At 32.2% G+C, this 21,405-nt stretch overlaps 1 protein-coding gene across 1 annotated transcript in view; it reads left to right on the top strand.

The window, feature by feature from the left end:
- The window catches only part of LOC140440230 (uncharacterized), a 139,113-nt gene that overhangs the window by 16,652 nt on the left and 101,056 nt on the right, over positions 1-21,405 (top strand). The window contains exons 2-3 of the mRNA XM_072530587.1: positions 1,144-1,400; positions 7,516-7,764. Coding sequence (XP_072386688.1) covers positions 1,147-1,400; positions 7,516-7,764 — 503 coding nt within the window. The 5' untranslated portion in view covers positions 1,144-1,146. The remainder of the gene's footprint in view (positions 1-1,143; positions 1,401-7,515; positions 7,765-21,405) is intronic.

Here is a 21,405-nt window from a genome sequence, read left to right as displayed (position 1 = left end):
GTTCTAAAGTTAAGATAGGCATGCTTAAAAGCCTTATTTATTTCATACATTTTTAAATTCATTAAGAAAACAATAAATAAATTCAAAACAATATTATTTTTATACCAATATTCTGAGGGTACTTTGTAGTATAATCTAGTCAAGAAGATCAATGAGTATTTGTATTCAAACTTAAATTTTTACAGTTGTCATTTATTGTTTCTATCAGTAATGTTTTTATAGATACTAGCTCTATACACAGTATAAGATTTGGCTATTATTTGTTCTGCTGTCTCCATCTTCAGATCTCGGTGGATGCAGCTGTTCTTTACTTAGCTGCTTCTTCTTCTTCTTCTCATGACGCCGTCTCCTTTCGAAGGTTGGAGATCCAAAGGGCAATTGTAGTTCTGGAAACTACTGCTCGAAAGATTTCTGCAGATGAGCGGTTGAACCATTTCCTCTGGTCTTTCAGCCACGAGCTGTTTTTTAGTATCCTATTTTAAAACCGCTATATTTTTAATGTTATTTTTACTGACCCATTCCCAGAGATGTGCGCTGTAAATTCATACTGGTTGTAATATTTGTTTATAAATCAGCAGCTTGTTAACAATGGATAATTTAAAATATCTTCCAAGTATCGATTCTCTCTTTTCTTTTTAATATTGACTTTTCAACGCAGTCTCTTATCCAAATGTAACCCCAATTATTTTGCAGAGTATGCAACAGCGACTTCAATGTTATCTATTCCATAGCTTATATTGCTCTCTTTTATATGTAAAATCGACATGCATTGATTGTGTTACATTAAGTTTAATTTTCTATTTTTTTGTCCAATAATTGATTTTATTCACTGAAATCTGTAGTCTTCTAGCAGCTCCTTTACGGCCCTTTCCAACTGATCAGATAGTCTTATCATCAGCGTAAATGCCTATCAAACTTTCATTAAAGGTCTGGAATATCATCTATATTTGTTTTTATGAGATATATAAGTTCAAACGCTATAACCTTTTTTTTCTTGTCGATATTCGGGATAGTTAGTCAAGGCAACGACACATCTAAAACTCAATCTAAGACAGAAGCTTTGGAAAGCTACACCTGTTCTAGATTGTTTTACAGATCCAGAGTTACAACGAATTATATCAGTTAATGTATTTTTATTTGTAGAAAATGTCCCGTCATCCTCAATACGAATATCGTCATAATAATCAATGCAAATATTACGTCGACAATAATGAAACAGAATACACCGATAGCGATTGTCAGATGGATACTGCCCGCCGAAATCTACATACAATTCCAGCTCCACCGCATCTGGACGAGATTTATAGCAAACACTCTACGATAGTTCCCATTAAAGTGGTGCCCCTAAAAAAAGCTACCAAAATGGTATCTAAGCAACAGTCAGAAAAATTTGTACAAGAGTAAGTATCAAAAACGTTGATTATTTATTTGTTTCACAATAATGGTTTTTGTTCATTTTGTTTTACATAGTCATTACTGAGATTGAAACAGCAAAAAGATTTTCCGTGGTTTCTATGGTATCAGAACTGGTATGTGGAAGATCCGAGATGTACATTACTTTTGTTCTCTATAAAATGATATGTGTTCGTTGGAGAATTAAATAACGTAACTCTGAATGAAATGCACAAATTTATTTAGATGTTAACAGTTTAGGGTATAAGACTATACTAACTTAAGAATTACAAACTATCCTAAAAACCTCTCATAGTTCTTCGACGACACCTCGAGATACTCAGTGTGGATGTTTATCATCTTCTAAGTAGTCTGAATATTGAGATAAAACACACACACACACACACACAGTGGCGTGCTCACCATAACACCTCCCTCCTGAAGACTGAAGCTGGGGTATTCAAGAAGGGCTTCTTTTGCAGCTTCGAAATTTTGACTTGTAGTGAAGAGCCTCTCATACTCCGTACAGGGCAGGTAGGTCCACATGGAACAAAAAAAACCAACCGGCAATAACTTATTCTACTTTTGTTGTTATGAGAAAGCCGTAGATCAAGTGTACCATAAGGTAATCGAATTATATATTGCAATTATTATTGATTAAAATTCCTTTATAATATGGATAATTAAAGCTCATATCTACTACTTGTCGTGTTACACTTCAACTTCGTTTAGTCAATCGCATCATAAAATGGTTTTACATTATTAAAATGAAATTTTCGAAATGATATACATTTCTGTCATTCTCATCGTATAGATATAAAATATTCTTATTGTTAACGTCTAAGATTTACTCATTAGAGTAGGAGAAATTATTTAAATTTAAGTTAGTTTTAATATTCTCAAATTCGGTATATTCATTTTGCTTTTGATGGACATGGTTTAATCGAATTCTTGGCAGAGCTTCTAATTTTAGTTTACTTACAATAGTATCGATTTTTTCAGTTACGTCAATAACATTATTACTTCGGACTTGATGTTCGTGTATATTATTTACACTAAGTATATTATGTTCCTGATCAGATTGAAACAATGGGATTTCCTCGCGATTAGCAAATAAAGTATTTAAACCAAAGTCAATAACACATTTATTCTTTTCTAAAAAATCATAACCAAGTATTCCATCAAAAGGAGAATTTATGTCAACTATATAGAATTTTTGAACACCCGAAAATAACTTAAAGTTTACGCTCTTTGTAACTTGGATTGGTTCGTTATTAATACCAAATATTTCAAAATTTTCATGATTAAAGTGATAAGAGTCTAAAATTTTACCTGGTTTCAATATTGATATAGCTGCCCCTGAATCAATTAATAATTTTATATTCAAATTTTTAATATGCGCGTAAAGAAGCGGTTTATTTGCTACTTGGTAAACTGTAACGTTGTCAGCGGCACTTGCTCTAAAAAAATCCTGATCAACTTCGATTTCTATTTCTTTTTCTGAACTATCGTTGTCGCAATAGGTATTATGAACAACATTGTGAGATTGTGGTTTACGATAACATTTTTCTGCTTCATGTCCATATTTATGACAAACAGTGCACTTTGGAATGGTTAATTTAATTGGTGGATTTATCGATTGATTTGTTGAACCGGGATCAGAAAATGTTTTTTGCGTACCTGCAGTACTTGAAAAAATTTCATTGTCATTATTTATAATTAATTTAGAAAAATTGTCATTTGTTTGTTTGAAATATTGTTGGTTTTCATAATCATTTAAAATTTGATTAATTTGAAGTAACGAACTAGGATTTAAAGAGCGAAGCATTTGACACAAAGGTTCTTTTATGCCCGTAATAGCGGTCAGAATTGCAGTCTTACTGTGAAAATTATTTAAACATTTTTTCTCAACATTGTTCAAATTTGAATCGTATTTGATAACTGTATTGATTCTTATTAATTGTTTTTCAATTCTATCAACGAAATTTGTAGGTTTTTCATTAGAACGTTGTTTAAAATGACATAACTCAAAATTTAGATAGTGCAAATCCAAATTTTCACCAAACTGAGAAAGGAGAGCATTTTTTATCTCTTGCCATGTCGAAAATTCTTTCGAGCCAATGAAATCAAGAGCTTTTCCCTTTAACCTGCTTTTTACAATAAAAGGAAAAATTTGCAATTCCGCTGGGTCAAATTTTGCAAAAATGAAATCAACAGAATCTATAAAATAATGTAATTTTGAAGAGGACCCATCAAAAACATTTATAAGCTTGATAGCTTTGTCACAATTAATATAATTATTAGAAGTGGTAGCGGAAATTATTGGCGTAGTTGCTGTTACGTCGTTAGTTGCCATTGTATTATTAAAAATAAATTAAACAATTAAAAAAAATGCAAATACTAGATATGATAGCTTAAAAGTTTGAAAATTGCGAAACAGAGTAAATAAAAAAATGAAAACAAATAAACAATTAATATAATTCGACTAACCTCAAGTACTTCCGTGAGAACGTGGCTTTACACCGGAAGGGGTCGAAAACGTTGCAGCGTCTACACTGGAACGGGTAGAGAACGGGTGGAGAACGTTGTACCTTCTGGATCAACTGGGTTTACACTGGAACTGGTCGAAATTCTAAACTGTTTGTAGTCGGAATGGTAGCCGAGATGTTGCTTCTTCTGTGGAAATGCTTCACCGTTTCCAGGGTCGAGTGGCTTTTCACTAAAGCTGGTTGAGAAGATTTCACGAAGTTGCTAGTTGCGCCTCCCCAGAACTTCCGAATTACTTTGTGGCTTTACACAACAAGTGGCCTTACACTTGGAATTCTTCGAAGTTGCTTACGGGTTCATTCAGTTTTCCTTCCTCGTGGCCTTACACTCGGAACTCAAATACTAAGTCACTAATTCTCCAATTTTCCAATTAACGATAAAAATCGATTAAAAAAAGGCTTTACTTTTTCTAATTGGAAATTCTACTGACTGCGCTACTTTTATTCTCTATAAAATGATATGTGTTTGTTGGAGAATTAAATAACGTAACTCTGAATGAAATGCACAAATTTATTTAGATGTTAACAGTTTAGGGTATAAGACTATACTAACTTAAGAATTACAAACTATCCTAAAAACCTCTCATAGTTCTTCGACGACACCTCGAGATACTCAGCGTGGCTGTTTATCATCTTCTAAGTAGTCTGAATATTGAGATAAAACACACACACACAGTTGCGTGCTCGCCATAACACATTTTGGAGAGAAAGAGTGCGTGGATTGAGCTCTGCCTTAAGTCATTGTTTAATTTTTTTGTTACACATAACAACTTGGAACCTTCCGTCGCACCAGCGTCTGATTGATTAATCAAGTAATTGTATTAGAAGAAATTATTGTAAGAACTTGTATATGAGTTTGTCCATATTTTTGAGACAATTTAGATAGCAGGATTCTGAGACAGTGCCGGTTGGGTCTTGAACCATCTTGCTTCAAAGCTAGTTTATGTAACAAATTTTTAGCCTTAGTTCTAGTATTCTCTGGTTTATCATTTCATTTAAATAGAAATTATCGAGATTACCACTTTATAGAATTTTTTCCTGGTATGTATTCTTTTCTGTAGCGTTTTGAAATGAATTTTTTGCAGCCGAGATTATTGTTTTTTTAAAACGATTCAAGCTGTTGATTTCATACGAAATCCACTTTATGGCCTTTTCTAAAACACTCTTTTTATTCCAATTACGTTTATTAAAGCTAGTTTAAAACCAATAATGACATATGCCTTAAAACAAGACCCGACATAGCTACAACGCAAAGAGTACTGGAAACAGCAGAGATGAGAATACTGAGAAGAATTACAGGAAATACGCTGAGATATTCTAAGAAAAGTAAAGACATTCGAAGAAAATGACACAAAATAGAAAAAAATAATTGAATATCCACATTCGCAGAATGGAGGAGACCTGTGTCGTCAAAATAGCAAGAGATAAGTCACCAATCGGCACCATATTCCATAGAGGTATTAATCCGCCAATGAACAAGCAGATATTGCTTATAAAGAGAAAAAAAAAAGAAGAAAAAAAAACGGGTTTGGCAGTCTAGTGGGACTGCCGGTAGAAGTTATACTTCTATACACGCGTTCGACGTTACAAATTTATAAGGGAGTCAATCTGCACAATCATTACATATGTAATGCTATAGGTAAGAGAGAGCAGAAAGAGGAACAGAATTAGGTATATAGGTATATGGTGCATAGTTTGCTGTATATAAACAACATTTGAACCTGTAATAGGAGTATAGTAAATAAAGGATTGAATTAATATTTTGATGAAAATGTATATTTTTATTTTCATATATGTATGAAAGGAGTTGAATGCAAAAAAAATTTTTTACACATACTCTGGAGTAAAATTCATTGTTTATTTTGTATATTAATATAAAAATACAATAAAAATTAAAATGCAATATTCATATGTATTAAAAAATGACAACATACATAACTTACGCATATGTTTAATTTACCATGATAATAATATTAATAAAAAAATAATAATAATATTAATAAATATTAAATATTTGATGGATTCGACCGTTACTTGATGGAAATTCATTTATGTAACAATAAAACACTGAAAACTTTGTTTTCAAAACTTCCACAAAATTTATTTTCAATTCTTATCACTACAGCTGTTTCGGCTGATTGCCTTTCTCAAGTGATCACTTGAGAAAGGCAATCAGCCGAAACATATAGCCGAAACATAGAAAATATATCTTCTGACTTTCCCTGATCTTTCCCTTACCTATATTTTACATATGTAATGATTTTGCCAATTTCTTCTTCTTCAAGTGCCATCTTCGTTCCGAAGGTTGGCGATCATCAGGGCTATACGTATTTTCGAAACTGCTGACCGAAGCAATTCATTGCTGCTACAGCCGATTTACTCCCGTACAAATTTCCAACGTCGAACGTTTATTATAGGAGTATAACTTCAAAAAGGAGAACGTTTATTAAAGTTTTATCAAGGTCTAGGCGAGATGTAGTAATAAGCATTTCAGATAGACAGACTCACTTTCTGAAATATGGGCATATTATAGAGTAAGTATCTTGATAGCAAATTCATAGCTCCTACAGGCATATAACTCTATATTTTTTCTCTTTTCAAGACCATGTTCGTCATGAGTTTTCTTCTGGATCGCAACTTCTTCTTGTTGTAGTTCCTTCTATCGAAGGTTGGCTATCATCACAGCTATCCGTACCTTATTGACGGCTGATGTGAAAAGATTTACTGAGCTGCAACTATACTACTCTCTTAGATTTCTTAGCCAGGAAATTCTTCGTCTTCCTATGGATCTTTTACCCTTGAATTTACCTTGCATTATGAGCCTTTATATCTCATATTTCGCACCACTGGTAATGTGGCCTAAATATTAAAGCTTTCTTGTTTTATTGTGCTTTATGACCTCGCAACTCTTTTGTAGCCTTCTTAACACTTCTGCATTTGTAACTCGTTGAGTCCATGGTATTTTTAAAATCCTTCTATAGCACCACATCTTAAATGATTCTAACTTCTTTATATTATCCACTTTTAGTGTCCAGCTTTCCATTCCATACAACAAAGTCAAGAACACGTAGCATCTTAAGGCTCTTATCCTCGGCCCCAGTGGAAGGTCTCGACTAACAAACATTGTTTTCATTTTTATAAATGCTTGTCTTGCAATTTCAATGCGCGTTTTTATTTCTCTACTTTGGTCATTTTTTTCAATGACCCAGGTTCCTAGATATTTGTAGTTATTCACTCTTTTTCTCTTGTTTTCCCTCGATATCTAGCCTTCTTAATGTATGTTGCTTAGAAATAATCATGTACTTGGTTTTCTTAACGTTCATTTGTAGTCCATATTTTATACTGACTTGATGTAATCTATTTACTAAGCATTGCAGTTTCTCTAGATTGTCTGCAAGAAAAGTGGTGTCGTCTGCGAATCTTATGTTGTTCAAGATTTTTCCGTTTATTGATATACCCTGTTGTTCCATGTTTACAATATTATTTAAAATAATATTTTTCGAAATTGTAAGAACACCGGAAGTAAAGAGTATTTTTGTTTAAACTGTTTTTAAATATATTTTTTTTAATATTCAAGGTCATATTACGATCACAATAATATCCCTCCTGCCACTACGATCCCTCCCAAAGCTTATTACCCTAACGGATTTGATTCCCTAAGAAGCAGTTATCCGGTGTGTACAGCATTCCATCCGAACTCAGATCATTATGTAAACGCTTTTACGAATCCTTACTATAACCAAGAGCTTCAACAGTTTAGCTGTCAGAATTGTCAGGCAAAATCAACGAGCTCTAAGCGGTTCCCGGTTAAAGTGAGGACCCCAAAGTAAGTACAGTTTTTTTAATTTGATTTTGCGCAAAGTATTTTCCTGTTTTACAATATTATTTAATAATTTAACAACATTGTTAATGCCCAATAGTATGTGTAAATATTTTAACTGTACCATTTTAATATTAAAATAGGAAAATTTAAACCAAGTAAAACATTGTTTAATGAGTAAAGTTCAGATTTTAATACATAAAAATGCTTTAGATATGCGGCTAAATTTGTTAAATTATCCGCTTAAATATATTGAAAATATGCATTGTCTATATGATTTTTGTATTTTTATCCCCCTTTTTTTTTAATTTTTATCTAATTTTTCTTACTAAAATCAAGATAAGGGTACATAGTAAAGCAACAATCATAAGTTGGTCATTCAAAATTATATCTATATTTTAATTTGGTTAATTTCCATAGATTCTAATAATTATAGCTTAAGGCCTTTATTTTAAATGCGAAAAATATGAAATTGATTACTAAAAAAATGATTAAAATCTAGAAGGTGAATTGCATAAGTAGAATATGTTTTTTTTATTATTGAAATCCCTTTTGTGTTATGATATCCGTTTGTTAAAGGTTCTACCTGTTTGACCAATATAAGTTTTTGGGCAGTCGCAACATATAAGTTTGTATTACTCACTGTGTAAGCGCTTTTTCATTTGGCTCTTGTTCTTAATATATTCGCTTAAGTTGTTGTTTGTTCTGAAATATTCCTTCTGAAATATTCCTTTCTTTTCCTTTCTTTTGAAAGTTTTCAGTGTTTTATTGCTTGATAAAATGAAATTCCATCAACTTACGGTCGAATCCATTACATATTTCTTAATGACAGAGTAAATATACAGTGTCTGTTTGACATAAGAAAGTTCATTACATTTTCAGATAAACGCAAGATCTGACAACCCTTACGCGCCAAAATCTGTAAAAATTGTGCCAGCTGTTTCCGAGATAATCGAAGCTTTTCATACGAAGAACTCACTCTATATAAAAATATATTTCTTTTTAAAGTTTATCTTCGCTCATTAAAATGACCTTTTTAAAAGTTCTTAATAATTTATGTCTATCACATATATCAAATAACTCTGTAACAAAAACGTTGTAATTATGTCTCCTTATGCAAATAACATAAACATTTTGTTTTGTTTAGAATCAATATTTACACGAAACATGGCTGCGTAAAGTTACCACTAATGTGGCTTATCAATCTTGACGATCATTAACACTGTTTGCATTTTGTACAAGGATGCCCGAAAAGAGTATTGTGACTTTTTGCTCTACAAATCTCCTAGATTTATTAATTGATTTTAGGGCAGTTCTCTCATTTCGCGTATGCTGTTAAAAATAAATCTTAGTTCTTAGTTCTTCAGTTCCAGGTTCTTAAGTAGCTTTTCATAGAGTATTTACAACTTATTTAGTCTTATTTTCAACGAGAACAGTTATTTTATAGTACAAAGTTTCTAAGTAATGAAACCTTATGTAAGAAACTAAAAAAAAAACCTATAATTTTATACATTTTAAGTAATAAATGCTGATAAATTCGTCCGTATAAATAAATTTAAGGCGGGCATGTCCCTCCGTAAACCATAAAACTCAAGCTAGATATCGGTAAAGATCCGGGATTTATTACCCTAATATTGAGGATTTCCTGTATTCCGAATAGTTTCCCTTAAACGATTTGTCGTTATCTGGTTTTAGTGATGCCGGATACTGGAAAATCCTTACACGAAAACGTAACTAATGGATTCTGAATTATATGATTTTGTAAATTTATATCAGAAAGTATTCGGATTTAAAGGTATTTATTATATCGGTGTGTTTGATATTTGCAGGCGTCGAGAATTTTAAAATGTTTTATATATAACTTGCTTGGAATAGAACAGTGAATAATTTTTTGTAGTTACTTACAACTTAATATGGTGACCATACTTTATGTTTAACATCACTTTTACGGGTGCTAATTTTAAAGGTTTTTTAGGATCTTCTTACTGTTTCCGATTATTTTACATCATATGTTTGGAGTTTTGTATTCGATAAATAAAAGTCTTCTTTTGGACAGCCATAACTTTGTTTACGGTTATAATAAATCCAGGTCTTGGTGGAGGTTGCCGTTACGGATATACCAAGGAGCATCAACAATGTTCCTTAGTATTTTGTTTTGAAATATCTGGATAATATGTAGATTACTAGCTTTGGTACAGCCCCATAGTTGGCACCCATATACCCATACTGGCCTCGGTACTTGCCTGTAATTTATTATGAATGGATAATGTTGAATTTTTTTCAATCAGCAAATACCATTTCTTATATCTAATGTCTAGCTCCCCTCTTCACTTATTGACATAGACTTTTCAACGCAGCCTTGCGTCTTGGGTGATGCCCAAGTATTTTGCTGATGTTTAATAAAGAACAACAGATTAAGTCTCATTCTCATTTAATTTTCTAGTGTCTTCTTCTTCGCTTCTTCACTAGTGTCTCCTATCGCTAGTATGGCTATATCATTACGTATACAATAGGTACAGGACTAGACCTATTATATTCCCTTGTGGAACGCCAGCTTTGATCTCCTTTAAATCGGTGTACATTTCTTTTTATTTTACTCTGAAATATCTATTCGAAATGTATGATTCTAAGATTTCTGAATACCGTTTAGGCATAAACGTTTTTAGTTTATAGTTTAAACCCTCATACCAGACTTTATTAAACGCTTGTCCTACGTCCAAGATGATTGTAGAGCAGATTTTCTTTTCTTCCAATGTTTTTTCGTTATATTCGTTATTCTTTGAACTTGATCTATAGTGGAATATTTATTTCTAAAACCAAACTGGTGATTTGGTATAAGATTTTTTTTTCTTTCTATTATTGGTATTAATCTTTTCAATAGAAGTTTTTCAAGTAGTTTTGGCATCACCGGAAGGAGTGATGTTGGTCGATAGGATGTCACTTCATTAGGAGGTTTACCTGATTATGTGATCATATTGACTTTGGCTACTTTCCAGAATCTTGGAACATACCTCAATCTAAAAGCAGCATTTATTAGGTGTGTCAGCTTAACTATGGCTTTTCTTGGTAGATTTTTTAATAGTTCTCCTCTTATGAGATCATATTCTGGAGCTTTCTTAGGATTTATATTCTCTTTTATCTCTGTTGATACTCCTCTAAATGATGTCAACGTTATTTTTTCTTCGGTTTCGAATTGTTCTTCCCATCTTAGTTCTTTACCATCATTGTCGTTGGGTTTAAACGTGCTTTCCACTCATAGTTAAAATTTTCGGTGAGTGATCAGACTTCATGTTCCAGCCGTCATTGATATCCAGATAGTTAGCTGAGATATTTTTGCAAATAAAGAAATCTATCATGTCTGGAATTTTGTTCCTATCGGTAGGCCAGTATCTTGGTCTACCAGTAGATATTACTTGACCTTTTTGTTCTTTAATAGCTGACAACAGTTCTTTTTCTTTAGTGGTAATTAGTCTAGAGTCAGTGGGTATTCTTTGCATTAATTCACCACCAATGATGTATCTTTTTCCCAAAGTATTCATAATTGTTTTCTTGTGTCTAGGAAGACAATATATTGAACTTATATTTACGGTATGTGTTTTTATCTTCATATACCTATACTGTTCTAGCTTGTATGTGCTCAGTTGCATATTTTAATTTTTCATGATGCAGGTGTTATCTTTAATTATGATTGATGATGAAAAAGAATTGTGAGCAGAAAACCGTAATATCCTGGACTATATATCTTCTGCCGTTTTAGATGTTAACATATGTATTAGTCTATTAAGCTTCTTTACTCGTTTAGCATTTAGAGTTATTTTGATTATTCGATTATTTACTGAAAGATATTCATGTACATATTTTGCCCAATATTTTTGGCCTGATTTGTTAGCTCCTTTGTAGTGAGTGGCTTTCTAATGTTCTTGTCCTTTCCAGTGGTCTTAGATATCCTGAAGATATCTACCTTCTCCTTGATTAGACCATTTTCTAAAATATACAGTTTACCGGCTCTAGCAGCCCCTTAACACTCCACGTTGTGATGCGGGATTTTCTACGTAATGCTAACCTCACAATATCTACTGATGATATCTACTGATTATCCAAACAAACAAAAATATTATTGTGCTTGGAATGCCTTTCCTTAAAAAAAAATTAATTGTCTCTGGTTTTTCAAATTATTTACGGGAATGTAAGGATGACAGCAATGAGATGATGTTTTTAAGTTGTCACCCTGTATTATTAATTCGCATACAATGTCTTTTATAAAAGAAATCAAAGTTACAGCTTTTTTTCACTTATATTAAATAATAAAATTATTTCTGAATATTTTCCATAAGTACAATTAAGTTACACGCCCTAAAGGTACGTTCCTTTTTAATTGGTTTACCGGTTTATCAAATAATATTTCAGCTTTACTCACACACCTTCAAAAAAACAATACGTTCAACAGCCATTCGTTAGTGGTATGACTAGTAACACACAGCGGAATTATTGGTTTACCAATAAAAATATAAAAACTTAAAACTAGTTTTATTACTGATAGGCCGAGTAAAAAACCTATCCCAAATTTATTTGACTAATAGCAAGTTTTGGGTGTTGTCGATTTATAACTAACTGGTTTTGATTGGATATATCACATTGGCAGTTACTTACTTTGGAACCATTTCGTTTTTAATAGGAAATCGGGCATTTTTGTAAATTTAAAGGGTTTTTTATTAAGGAGATGTCATAGTAAAATAAATTAAACCAAGAAGAAGTTTGGTAAAGTAGTTGATTTTTGACAAATGCTTCACTGATTGCTAAATAAAGAAACACCATTATGATTCATGCGTATTATGGCGCCCTAGATACTATTAACTTACGATTTCCTCAAACGTTTTTTGAGATTGTAATCGTTCATGTTTTGAATTGGTTGGATTCAGTTTGTTTTTACTCTTTTCAAATCATCTGTGCAGCGTTTAGGTGTCAGTTTTGGATCGCTGCATTGCAGACTCATGTGCAGCTGGACTGCAGAGCAGAGAATTTTCTTACTGAGTCGTCATTTTATAAAGCTCTCTGGGAAGATAATAGAATAGATAAATAGAAGACCAAACATCGGACGAAATAAAAATACGTAGAGGAGTACGACAGAGTTGTATATTGTCTCCGCCCTTGTTTAATATCTACAGCTAACAAATATGCCAAGAAGCTCTCTCAGATGCAAACAAAGGGATAATAGTCAATGGAGAAGTTATCAATAACATTCGATATGCTAACGATACTGTGATAATGGCAAGAACAGCGGAAGAACTACAACATTTAGTTGAAAGTATGAATGAGATATGTAATAACTACGGCATAAGGATGAACGTCAAAAAAAAAACCAAATATATGAACTTCAGTAAGAATCCAATACATGACACTAGTATCGCAATAAACGGTACCCAACTCGAAAAAGTAAGCGAATACAAATAATTGGGAACCTTCATCAATGAAACAGGTGACCAAAATCACGAGATAAAAAGACGTATTGAAATTGCCAGGTCTACCTTTATAAAAATGAAAAAATAATTTTGTAATCGTGATATTAGTATTCAGCTACGAACTATAATATTAAAATGATATGTATTCAGTACTTTGCTTTACGGTGTTGAGGCATGGACTCTCAAACAGAGAAATGTTAAAAATCTTGAAAGCTTTGAGGTGTGGTGCTACCGCCGTATACTAAAAATAAGTTGGATGGATAAAATTACAAATGAAGGGATAATACGCATATTAAATAACGATCCAGAAGTTATACTGAATATAAAAAAGAGAAAACTTGAATACTTAGGCCACCTGACGAGAGGACAAAAGTACACATTCCTACAAAATATAATGCAAGGAAAAATCCAAGGACGCAGAAAACCAGGTCGTAAAAGAATGTCCTCGATGAGAAATTTAAGAGAGTGGTTTGGCTGTACCACTAACAAATTATTCAAAACAGCAGTAAATACACTTAGAATCGCCCTAATGATATCCAATCTCCGATAGGAGAGGCACTTAAAGAAAAAGAAGAAAAGATAATTAGGTAGTTTTCCGTCGCCTGTCTGATAACAGTATAACTCTTGGTTGAACTTAGATATGGTTGCTACCTGGGACTATTTTACACCAAACCTGTGTAGATTACAAAGCGCCAGTGCAATAATGACATAGCTGCTGCTCTATGTCATGCCCTCAGTTGGTCTGCGGGTATTTGGATGAAACCTTATTTGTACCTATCCTGCATATTTACAGGAACCTTCCCTAATAGCCACTGAGACAAGCCGTGTCGGGGTTGAGGACTTCCCTGCCCGTTCCGTCTTCAATGAAGTACATATTAATCTTAAATAGTCAGCTAATCTATTTTCTTTGTTATAGTAAATTAAAGCCACGATGACGAGTAGTGAAATGAGTTTTTATTTTATGTGATTTTAGTATTTCATCAACACCATTTGTATATTATCAGCCATAATCTATAATGATTTATTTCGTCATGACAAAAAAAGAAAATAAGTGAATAAAAAAAATTGACTATTCGGTGATAATCATTGATTCGTTAAAGTAATAATCGTTTAAGTGATATTGCTATATTTAAGCTATATTGTGCTATGGTGTGACATTTTATAATCTTTATAAATCTCGTAAAATAATTAATGGTTATTGTGTAATATGATTTTTTCTTACATAATAAGATCATCATCAAAAATATTATATATTACAGAAATAGAAACATTTAAAATGCAAATTGGATAGCTAAAATCGAGTAGGTTAAAATTCCCGAAAAATATGAAGTCAGAAAACCGTTATTAACTGTAAAAAACCCTGCCGCTGACCATTTGGGAGCCCAGTGTTTTGCTACTTCTGAAAGAAATATAAGCTCATCTCTAAGATGTGAATTAGGTAGTGTCTTCTGCAGGTCGTAACATTTATAGATGAAAAGTTGACCACTATTCTCCAGTTTGCCAGAGAACACTATCAGGAGGATTATATTGGTCTAAAATATACGGAATATTAAAACATAAATATTTTAACAGCTATAAAGGTTCAATATTATATTTGTATGCGATTAAGAGACAAACGCAGGCAGGCTTCACGGCACGAAGATCATGCATAGACCACATATACACACTGGAACAACTGTTGGAAAAGAAAAAAGCAAAAAATAGAGATATACATTTGGCATTTGTGAACCTGTGAAAGGCGTATGACTCTGTACCAAGATCAGAACTATGGGAGGCAAAATGGAAACAAGAATCATAGGAGACTTCACCACAACAAAAGGGCTCCTGCAGGTTGTTCCACATCTCCAACCCCATTCAAAATATACTTAGAAAAAGCGTTGACCACATGGAAAAGAAAATGCGAAGGCATGGGAGTACCGGTACGCAACAAATACCTATATGTGTTAAGCTTTGCAGACGATCAAGTAGTGATTGCACAAGACCAAGACGACCTCAGCTACATAATGAAGAAACTACAAGAAGAATATACCTAGATATTAACCTCGCGACAACAGAGTACCTATCTACAAGTGAACAAGTCATAAAAGATCTAAATATTGATGACAACGTAACAATCAAAGGAAAGGATAAATTCAAATACCTGGGGTTTATAATCACGAAAAAGGCAACAACAGAGGAAGAAATTACACAAAGATTAGGACAAACAAGAACAGCAATCCTACAACTTAACTCAGTATGGTGGGATGGACATTTAAATATGAAGACAAAAACACAGATTTATAAAACATTATTGCGAAGGATTATGACATATGGGGCTGAAAATTGGATCATAAACAAGAAAAATAGCAGTAAGATAGTAGCAACAGAGATGGAATGCCTGCGAAGATGCCTCGTATAAGGTATATAGATAGAGCCAAAATTACTTGTTCTAACGAAAATTCGTTCTTGGAGGAAAAACATTTGTTAACATCTGTTTTATTAAAAAATGATTATCCTTTATCGTTTATAAATAAGGAATTTTCAACACTCGATCGAATAGAACAAAACAACTTAGAACGAGATCCTACAGCATATGCAAGGAATAATACGAGGAAAATAACAATACCATACATAAAAGGATTATCGGAAAAGCTTAAAAGGATAGGAACTAAATTCAACATTTCAACAACATTCAAAACAACAAACACGTTGAGATCTATTTTGTCCAAAATCAAACCTAACAATGAACAAGAAAGGACAAAGAATTGCATTTACAAAATACCTTGTGAATACGATCAGTTTTATTTAGGTGAAACATCAAGACCATTAAATGTTAGAATAAGTGAACATCAATCCTATATTAAAAATAGAGAATTTGATAGATCTCAAATATGTAAACACGCATGGGATAATGAACATAGGGTTCAATGGAATGATTCAAATATAATCCTAAAAGAAACGGATGGTAAAAAAAAATCAAAGAAGCGGCTCTAATTATGCTAAATGAGACCAATTGTGTCGCGAATTCCTCGGCAGAATGTAGTAGGATCTGGTTACCCATATTGAAAGAGGAAGTTATTAAAAGGAAAATACCAGTATTGGTAAGTCAGTAACATATAGAGAATACATCATTTATGTTTTTTAAATAACAAACATATAAAATCGGAATTTGGTGTTTATTGAAGGTAAACTAAATGCACGATCAAATACTTACCATGTCGGGATAGTATTATGAGGTTTTTTCCTGGTTTTTTCCTCATAATTTACTATGGAATCACTAACAGGAGAATTTTACTGTCATCATGGCATGTATTTGTCTTTTTAAAGACGAATTACATGTTATGATCTTTTCTGACGGATATTCTCAAGTTAAAGTTGATTTCATGTAATCGAATGAACTATCTTATAAGTAAAGTCGTCCCAGGAACGCAACTCAACAATATTGGCAATATCATTTTAAAGTCGTCTACTTTAAAATGTATAATGTATGTCTGAATTGTCAATATAGATGAGTCAGATAAAATTAAATTATTAGAAGAATTTTTCACTAAGTAACAAAAAAACAAAATTTGTTTAATTTACTAATGTTTGTATTTTGAGAACGATTTCCTAAGTGGAAATTGAAACGTCAATAAACGTATTTTAACATTTAATTGTGGCTTATTCCCATTTAAATAGTAATTAAATTTAATTTTAAGTAAAATGTTGTCTTATTCCCAACAAAACTAGTTAATTGCATTAATATTAATCTAATATAATTATATTAATACACAAATTGGATAGTTAGAATTGTGTAGGTAATAATTCCCGAAAAATATGAAGCAAAAAAACCACTGTTGACTGTAAAGAATCCAGCTGCTGACCATTTGGGGGCCATATATTTTGCTACTTCCGAAAGAAATAGAAGCTCATCTCTAAGAGATGAATCCGGCAGTGTTGTTTGCAGTTCATAACATTTATGGATGAAACGTTGACCACTTTTTTCCAGTTTATCGCAGAATGCTATCAGCAGGATTATGTTGATCTAAAATATACACAGTATTAAGGGTGTTAATAAAATTAAATAACTATATTTGCAACTTAAACAAAAAGAAGAGATTCAAACATGTATGCTCAACAATACCCATTGCGTACTAAAGTAAAATAAGAATATTCTGATCCACTTTACCCCTTACCGAATAATGGGTCATATATGCCACAATACTTAGTTTTATACCTAACCGTTAGAGATTGAATCTTATTTTAAAGTATTTATGCATAACATGTCCATATAGAGCACATATTTCGTAAAATCGGTAATAAAGCGCCATCTGAATGCAGCAATTGCAACAGCAGCTGTTCACAGGAATTGTGCAATTTGATATTAAATTATCAAAGTTTCTACTAAATATTTTTGTACAAAAAATAGCGACATTAAGAATAGATCTTCAAGAAAGAATGTCTGTAAGTATTTTCACGTATTTCTTTATATTTTGGTATTTTTTGATCAAAAATATGCTTGTGCCATATATGCCACAATATGCACTGTCGTGCAAAACTCTCTTTTATATATGGCACAATATGCGTTTTGAACTAGATATTATTATTATTTTTTTATTTTAGATAATGGATCCAAAAAATTTTTATGGTGAAACTCTTGTGGTGTGGATATACCAGATGGTAGTGAAGAGGAAGGGCTATCCGATGATGATATTTTCCCTATTATATTAGCCACAGAATCAGACTATAAGGGTGATATAATGTATAATAATGAATCAGATATTGTTATATTGAAATAATCCAACTTGGAAAGAAGGAAATTTGGTAACATAGAATGATGATGTAAGATTTCTCGGTTCTACTAACCTACTGAGTTGCAACTATTGGATTCTCCTTACGCATTTTTCAAAATTTTTTTTAACAAATGAGATGATTAAAGATATAGTTTATGAAACTATAAAATTTCCTGAAAATGAGCTAGAACAGTTCTTAGGAACCTGTATTTATATGTCTATAGTGCAATTGCCAAACGTTAGAAGTTTTTGGAACTCCAGCCTGAATCATTGATTGATCTCAGATGTTATGTGATGCAATAGATGGGAAGAAATAAAACGTTTTTTACATTTTGCAAACAATAAGGATACTATTGCTGCCAGTAATTCTGGCCATGATAAACGTTTTAAAATCAGCGCTAAATAAACTAAGGAATCAGTTACTCAAAGTTTCAAAGGACGAATTTTTAGCCTTAGATGAGCAGATAATTCCAACAAAGGCGCATTTATCTATAAAACATATTGTATTGGTGGGGTGCTCTTCCATGTGCGGATACTTTAAGGAGAAAGAGTGCCACGGTGTGGGCTGTCTAAAAAAGCTAATATAAAGCAACAGCTTAAAGACAAGCCCATTGCAATAGTAGCAAACGAAACCTCGGATGGACAAGTAAGATGTGTTTTTGCTATTCTCTTCAGAACTGTAGATTCTGTACTACATCAAGAATGTTTTTTAGCTAGTTGTAACTTCCTTGATACTGCCAATGGATCAACGTGTTCACAGGCAATTATAGATATGTACATTAAAAGACTTTTTGAAATTGATTATTCACAAGTTAAGGGGCTGGTATTAGATTCAGCAAGATACATGTCTGCTTGCTTTAACCTATTAAAAATTCTAATAGGGCCACATATCTTACATTACCAGTGTTGGGCTCATAAAGTTAATTTTGTTGGTAATGCTTTTGTAGGAGAGTTCAAGGAGTTAAACATGTTTACAGCAAAAGTCAAATCAGCATTTTTGTCTTTGAAGAAAAATTACGAACTCTTACTTGAATTATTTGAAAGAAAACGTGCCCAATCTCCCAGCAAAACTTTACCCAGCACCAGTCGTAACTAGATCGAACTCTTGGTTCTCAGAAGTGTCGTATCTAAGTAAATATCTTAATCACATACTCAATTTTTCTGATGTGTGGGAGAATGAAAATTCCAGTATTAAATTTCTCAAAGACAATTACGCCGATGAAACTTTCAGACGTAAACTAGAAATTCAAATGACCATTACCACCGAGATCTGTCCAAACTTAATGAAAATAATAGACGATTTGGAAGGAGTCAGTCATCTTTTATGGAACAAATTAGAGGACTTAAAATCGCCACTTGAACACCATCGCCAAGGTTATTTTGATGTAAAAACATGTCGATTGGTCACTGAAAACGAAGAAATTGACTACATTGGCTACACTAAAGCAAATGATTATGAAAGCAAACGACAAAACCTTTAATAAACTAACTTTCCTTATGACTTTAAAAGACACAAACGAAGGTTTCTTACACATTGGACAGTTATTTAACCCATATATAGCTGCAAGTTTTACTGTGAACCTGAGTGTACTCTCAGAAAGCTTTTTTAAAATTCCTTTTCTGGATCAATTACACAATTGGAGTACATGGATGAATATACTCACTTTCATAGATTAATCCTTCAATCGATACGAAGGAACGAGATCCTAATGTGAAGGACATTTTGCTTGCTACATAGTGCAGTTTTCCGTCATTTGCTAAAGCAGCATTACAGAGCATCTGCATTATAACGATTCTTCAGCAAATATAATATAGTGACAGATCGAAGAACAGCTCTTAATGAGTTGAATGTCGAAATTACAACGATGTTAGCTTTTAATTAATTTTTGTTGTTGTTTTACTCGTAGTTAAAAATAAATGCGAAATTTTGTAATTGTAAAAAAAGTAAATGCGAAATTCATGTTTTTTATTTGCACCCCTAAATATATTTTATCTATAGGTCTATAATTAAAACGGTGAAAAAACCAACTAAAGTAAAACTAGGCATACTTACTACATAAGATGACAGAGTAATAAATGAGAAAATGGCAAACTCGGCTAAAGATTTGTGAAAAGTAATAGAAACTTTTATATGAGTTACGTATCCAGAGAGTTTTACCGTCGAGGCAAAAATAGCTATCAACATCTGCCATCCTAGTAAATCGTTAAATAATTTGGTTATGAAATTACAATGAACAATTAATTTTCTGAATTTGGTTAGTTCATGTACAACCACAGTAGGATGGTATAAAAATATTTTGCTCAGCTGTAACGTCATTTGATCATATCTTTTCGATATTACATAAAGTGTTATAACAATCTGTGAAACAGCGTATGGGAAATAAAACTTGTCTATTACATAAATAGGTACTTTTTGGAACAAGCGCGGTATGATGTTAAAAGGAGTGATATATAGTGAACAAAGGAAATAAAATAATGGGGAAAAGAAGGTGAATACTTGTATTCCTTTTAGATATATTTTGTCATTCTGTTGATGTCTTACATTCAAAGTTAAATATTCTAATCCTTTAAAAAATACTTTCCATTTCTTTCGGCACATAAGCACTTTTATAAAATGTATTTGCATACTTCCAAAAGCGAGAACATCTTGGATTACGGAAGTAAATTCAGCAGCTGACAGTTGGAACCTAGATACGTCCGAGTAAGTATTCACAGCACCCAGAAACATAACGAAAGATATTACGAACACACTATATAGTTTTCCTTGATAATAAATTGCTTTAGTTGGATATAGGGGAGCAAAGCCATGCCATTTATAAAACTTATACATACGGTAAAATATTTTTATGTCTGGATCCATTTTGTATAAACCTAGTATGCTAACATATTATGTTAAACCGTTTCATCGGACACTAACAGCCAAACTGAGATTCGATCATTATGTTAGTATTGTCAATATTAACACAGAACTAAAAGCTTTCCCACTTTGAAAATTTGGCTAATATTTAAAAGTTGTTATACAATAATTTCATATTTACAGTTGAGTCCATGGCTTTTTACCTGTGCGTCATTACTACTTGAGATAAAACACATACATGTTATCTAGAATCATTGTCTTCCACGTATGAAACTAAAGACTAATAACAGCTAATTACCTGTTATTAAGTAAACACACATGCTATTTTTATGAACACTCTAGAATCAGTACATCGAAAAGAAATAGGTACAAAAACGACGCCAATGCTTGGGAATGTTTTCAGATTTTAAGTACAATTTGTGACGTTTCTGGTTTATTTATTTATAGCTGTCAGTTTTTTAAATTTTTGCTGTTGTTTTACTCTGTTTTTGCATTGATAAATAATGTATATTACACAAACAGTTGTTTTCATTTCATTTCATTTATATTGGAGTTTGAAATTTTATGCAAAGTGTATTTT

This window comes from Diabrotica undecimpunctata, chromosome 4, assembly GCF_040954645.1.
Source record: "Diabrotica undecimpunctata isolate CICGRU chromosome 4, icDiaUnde3, whole genome shotgun sequence".
Taxonomy (NCBI): domain Eukaryota; kingdom Metazoa; phylum Arthropoda; class Insecta; order Coleoptera; family Chrysomelidae; genus Diabrotica; species Diabrotica undecimpunctata.
This window is presented reverse-complemented; position numbering and strand designations above follow the sequence as displayed.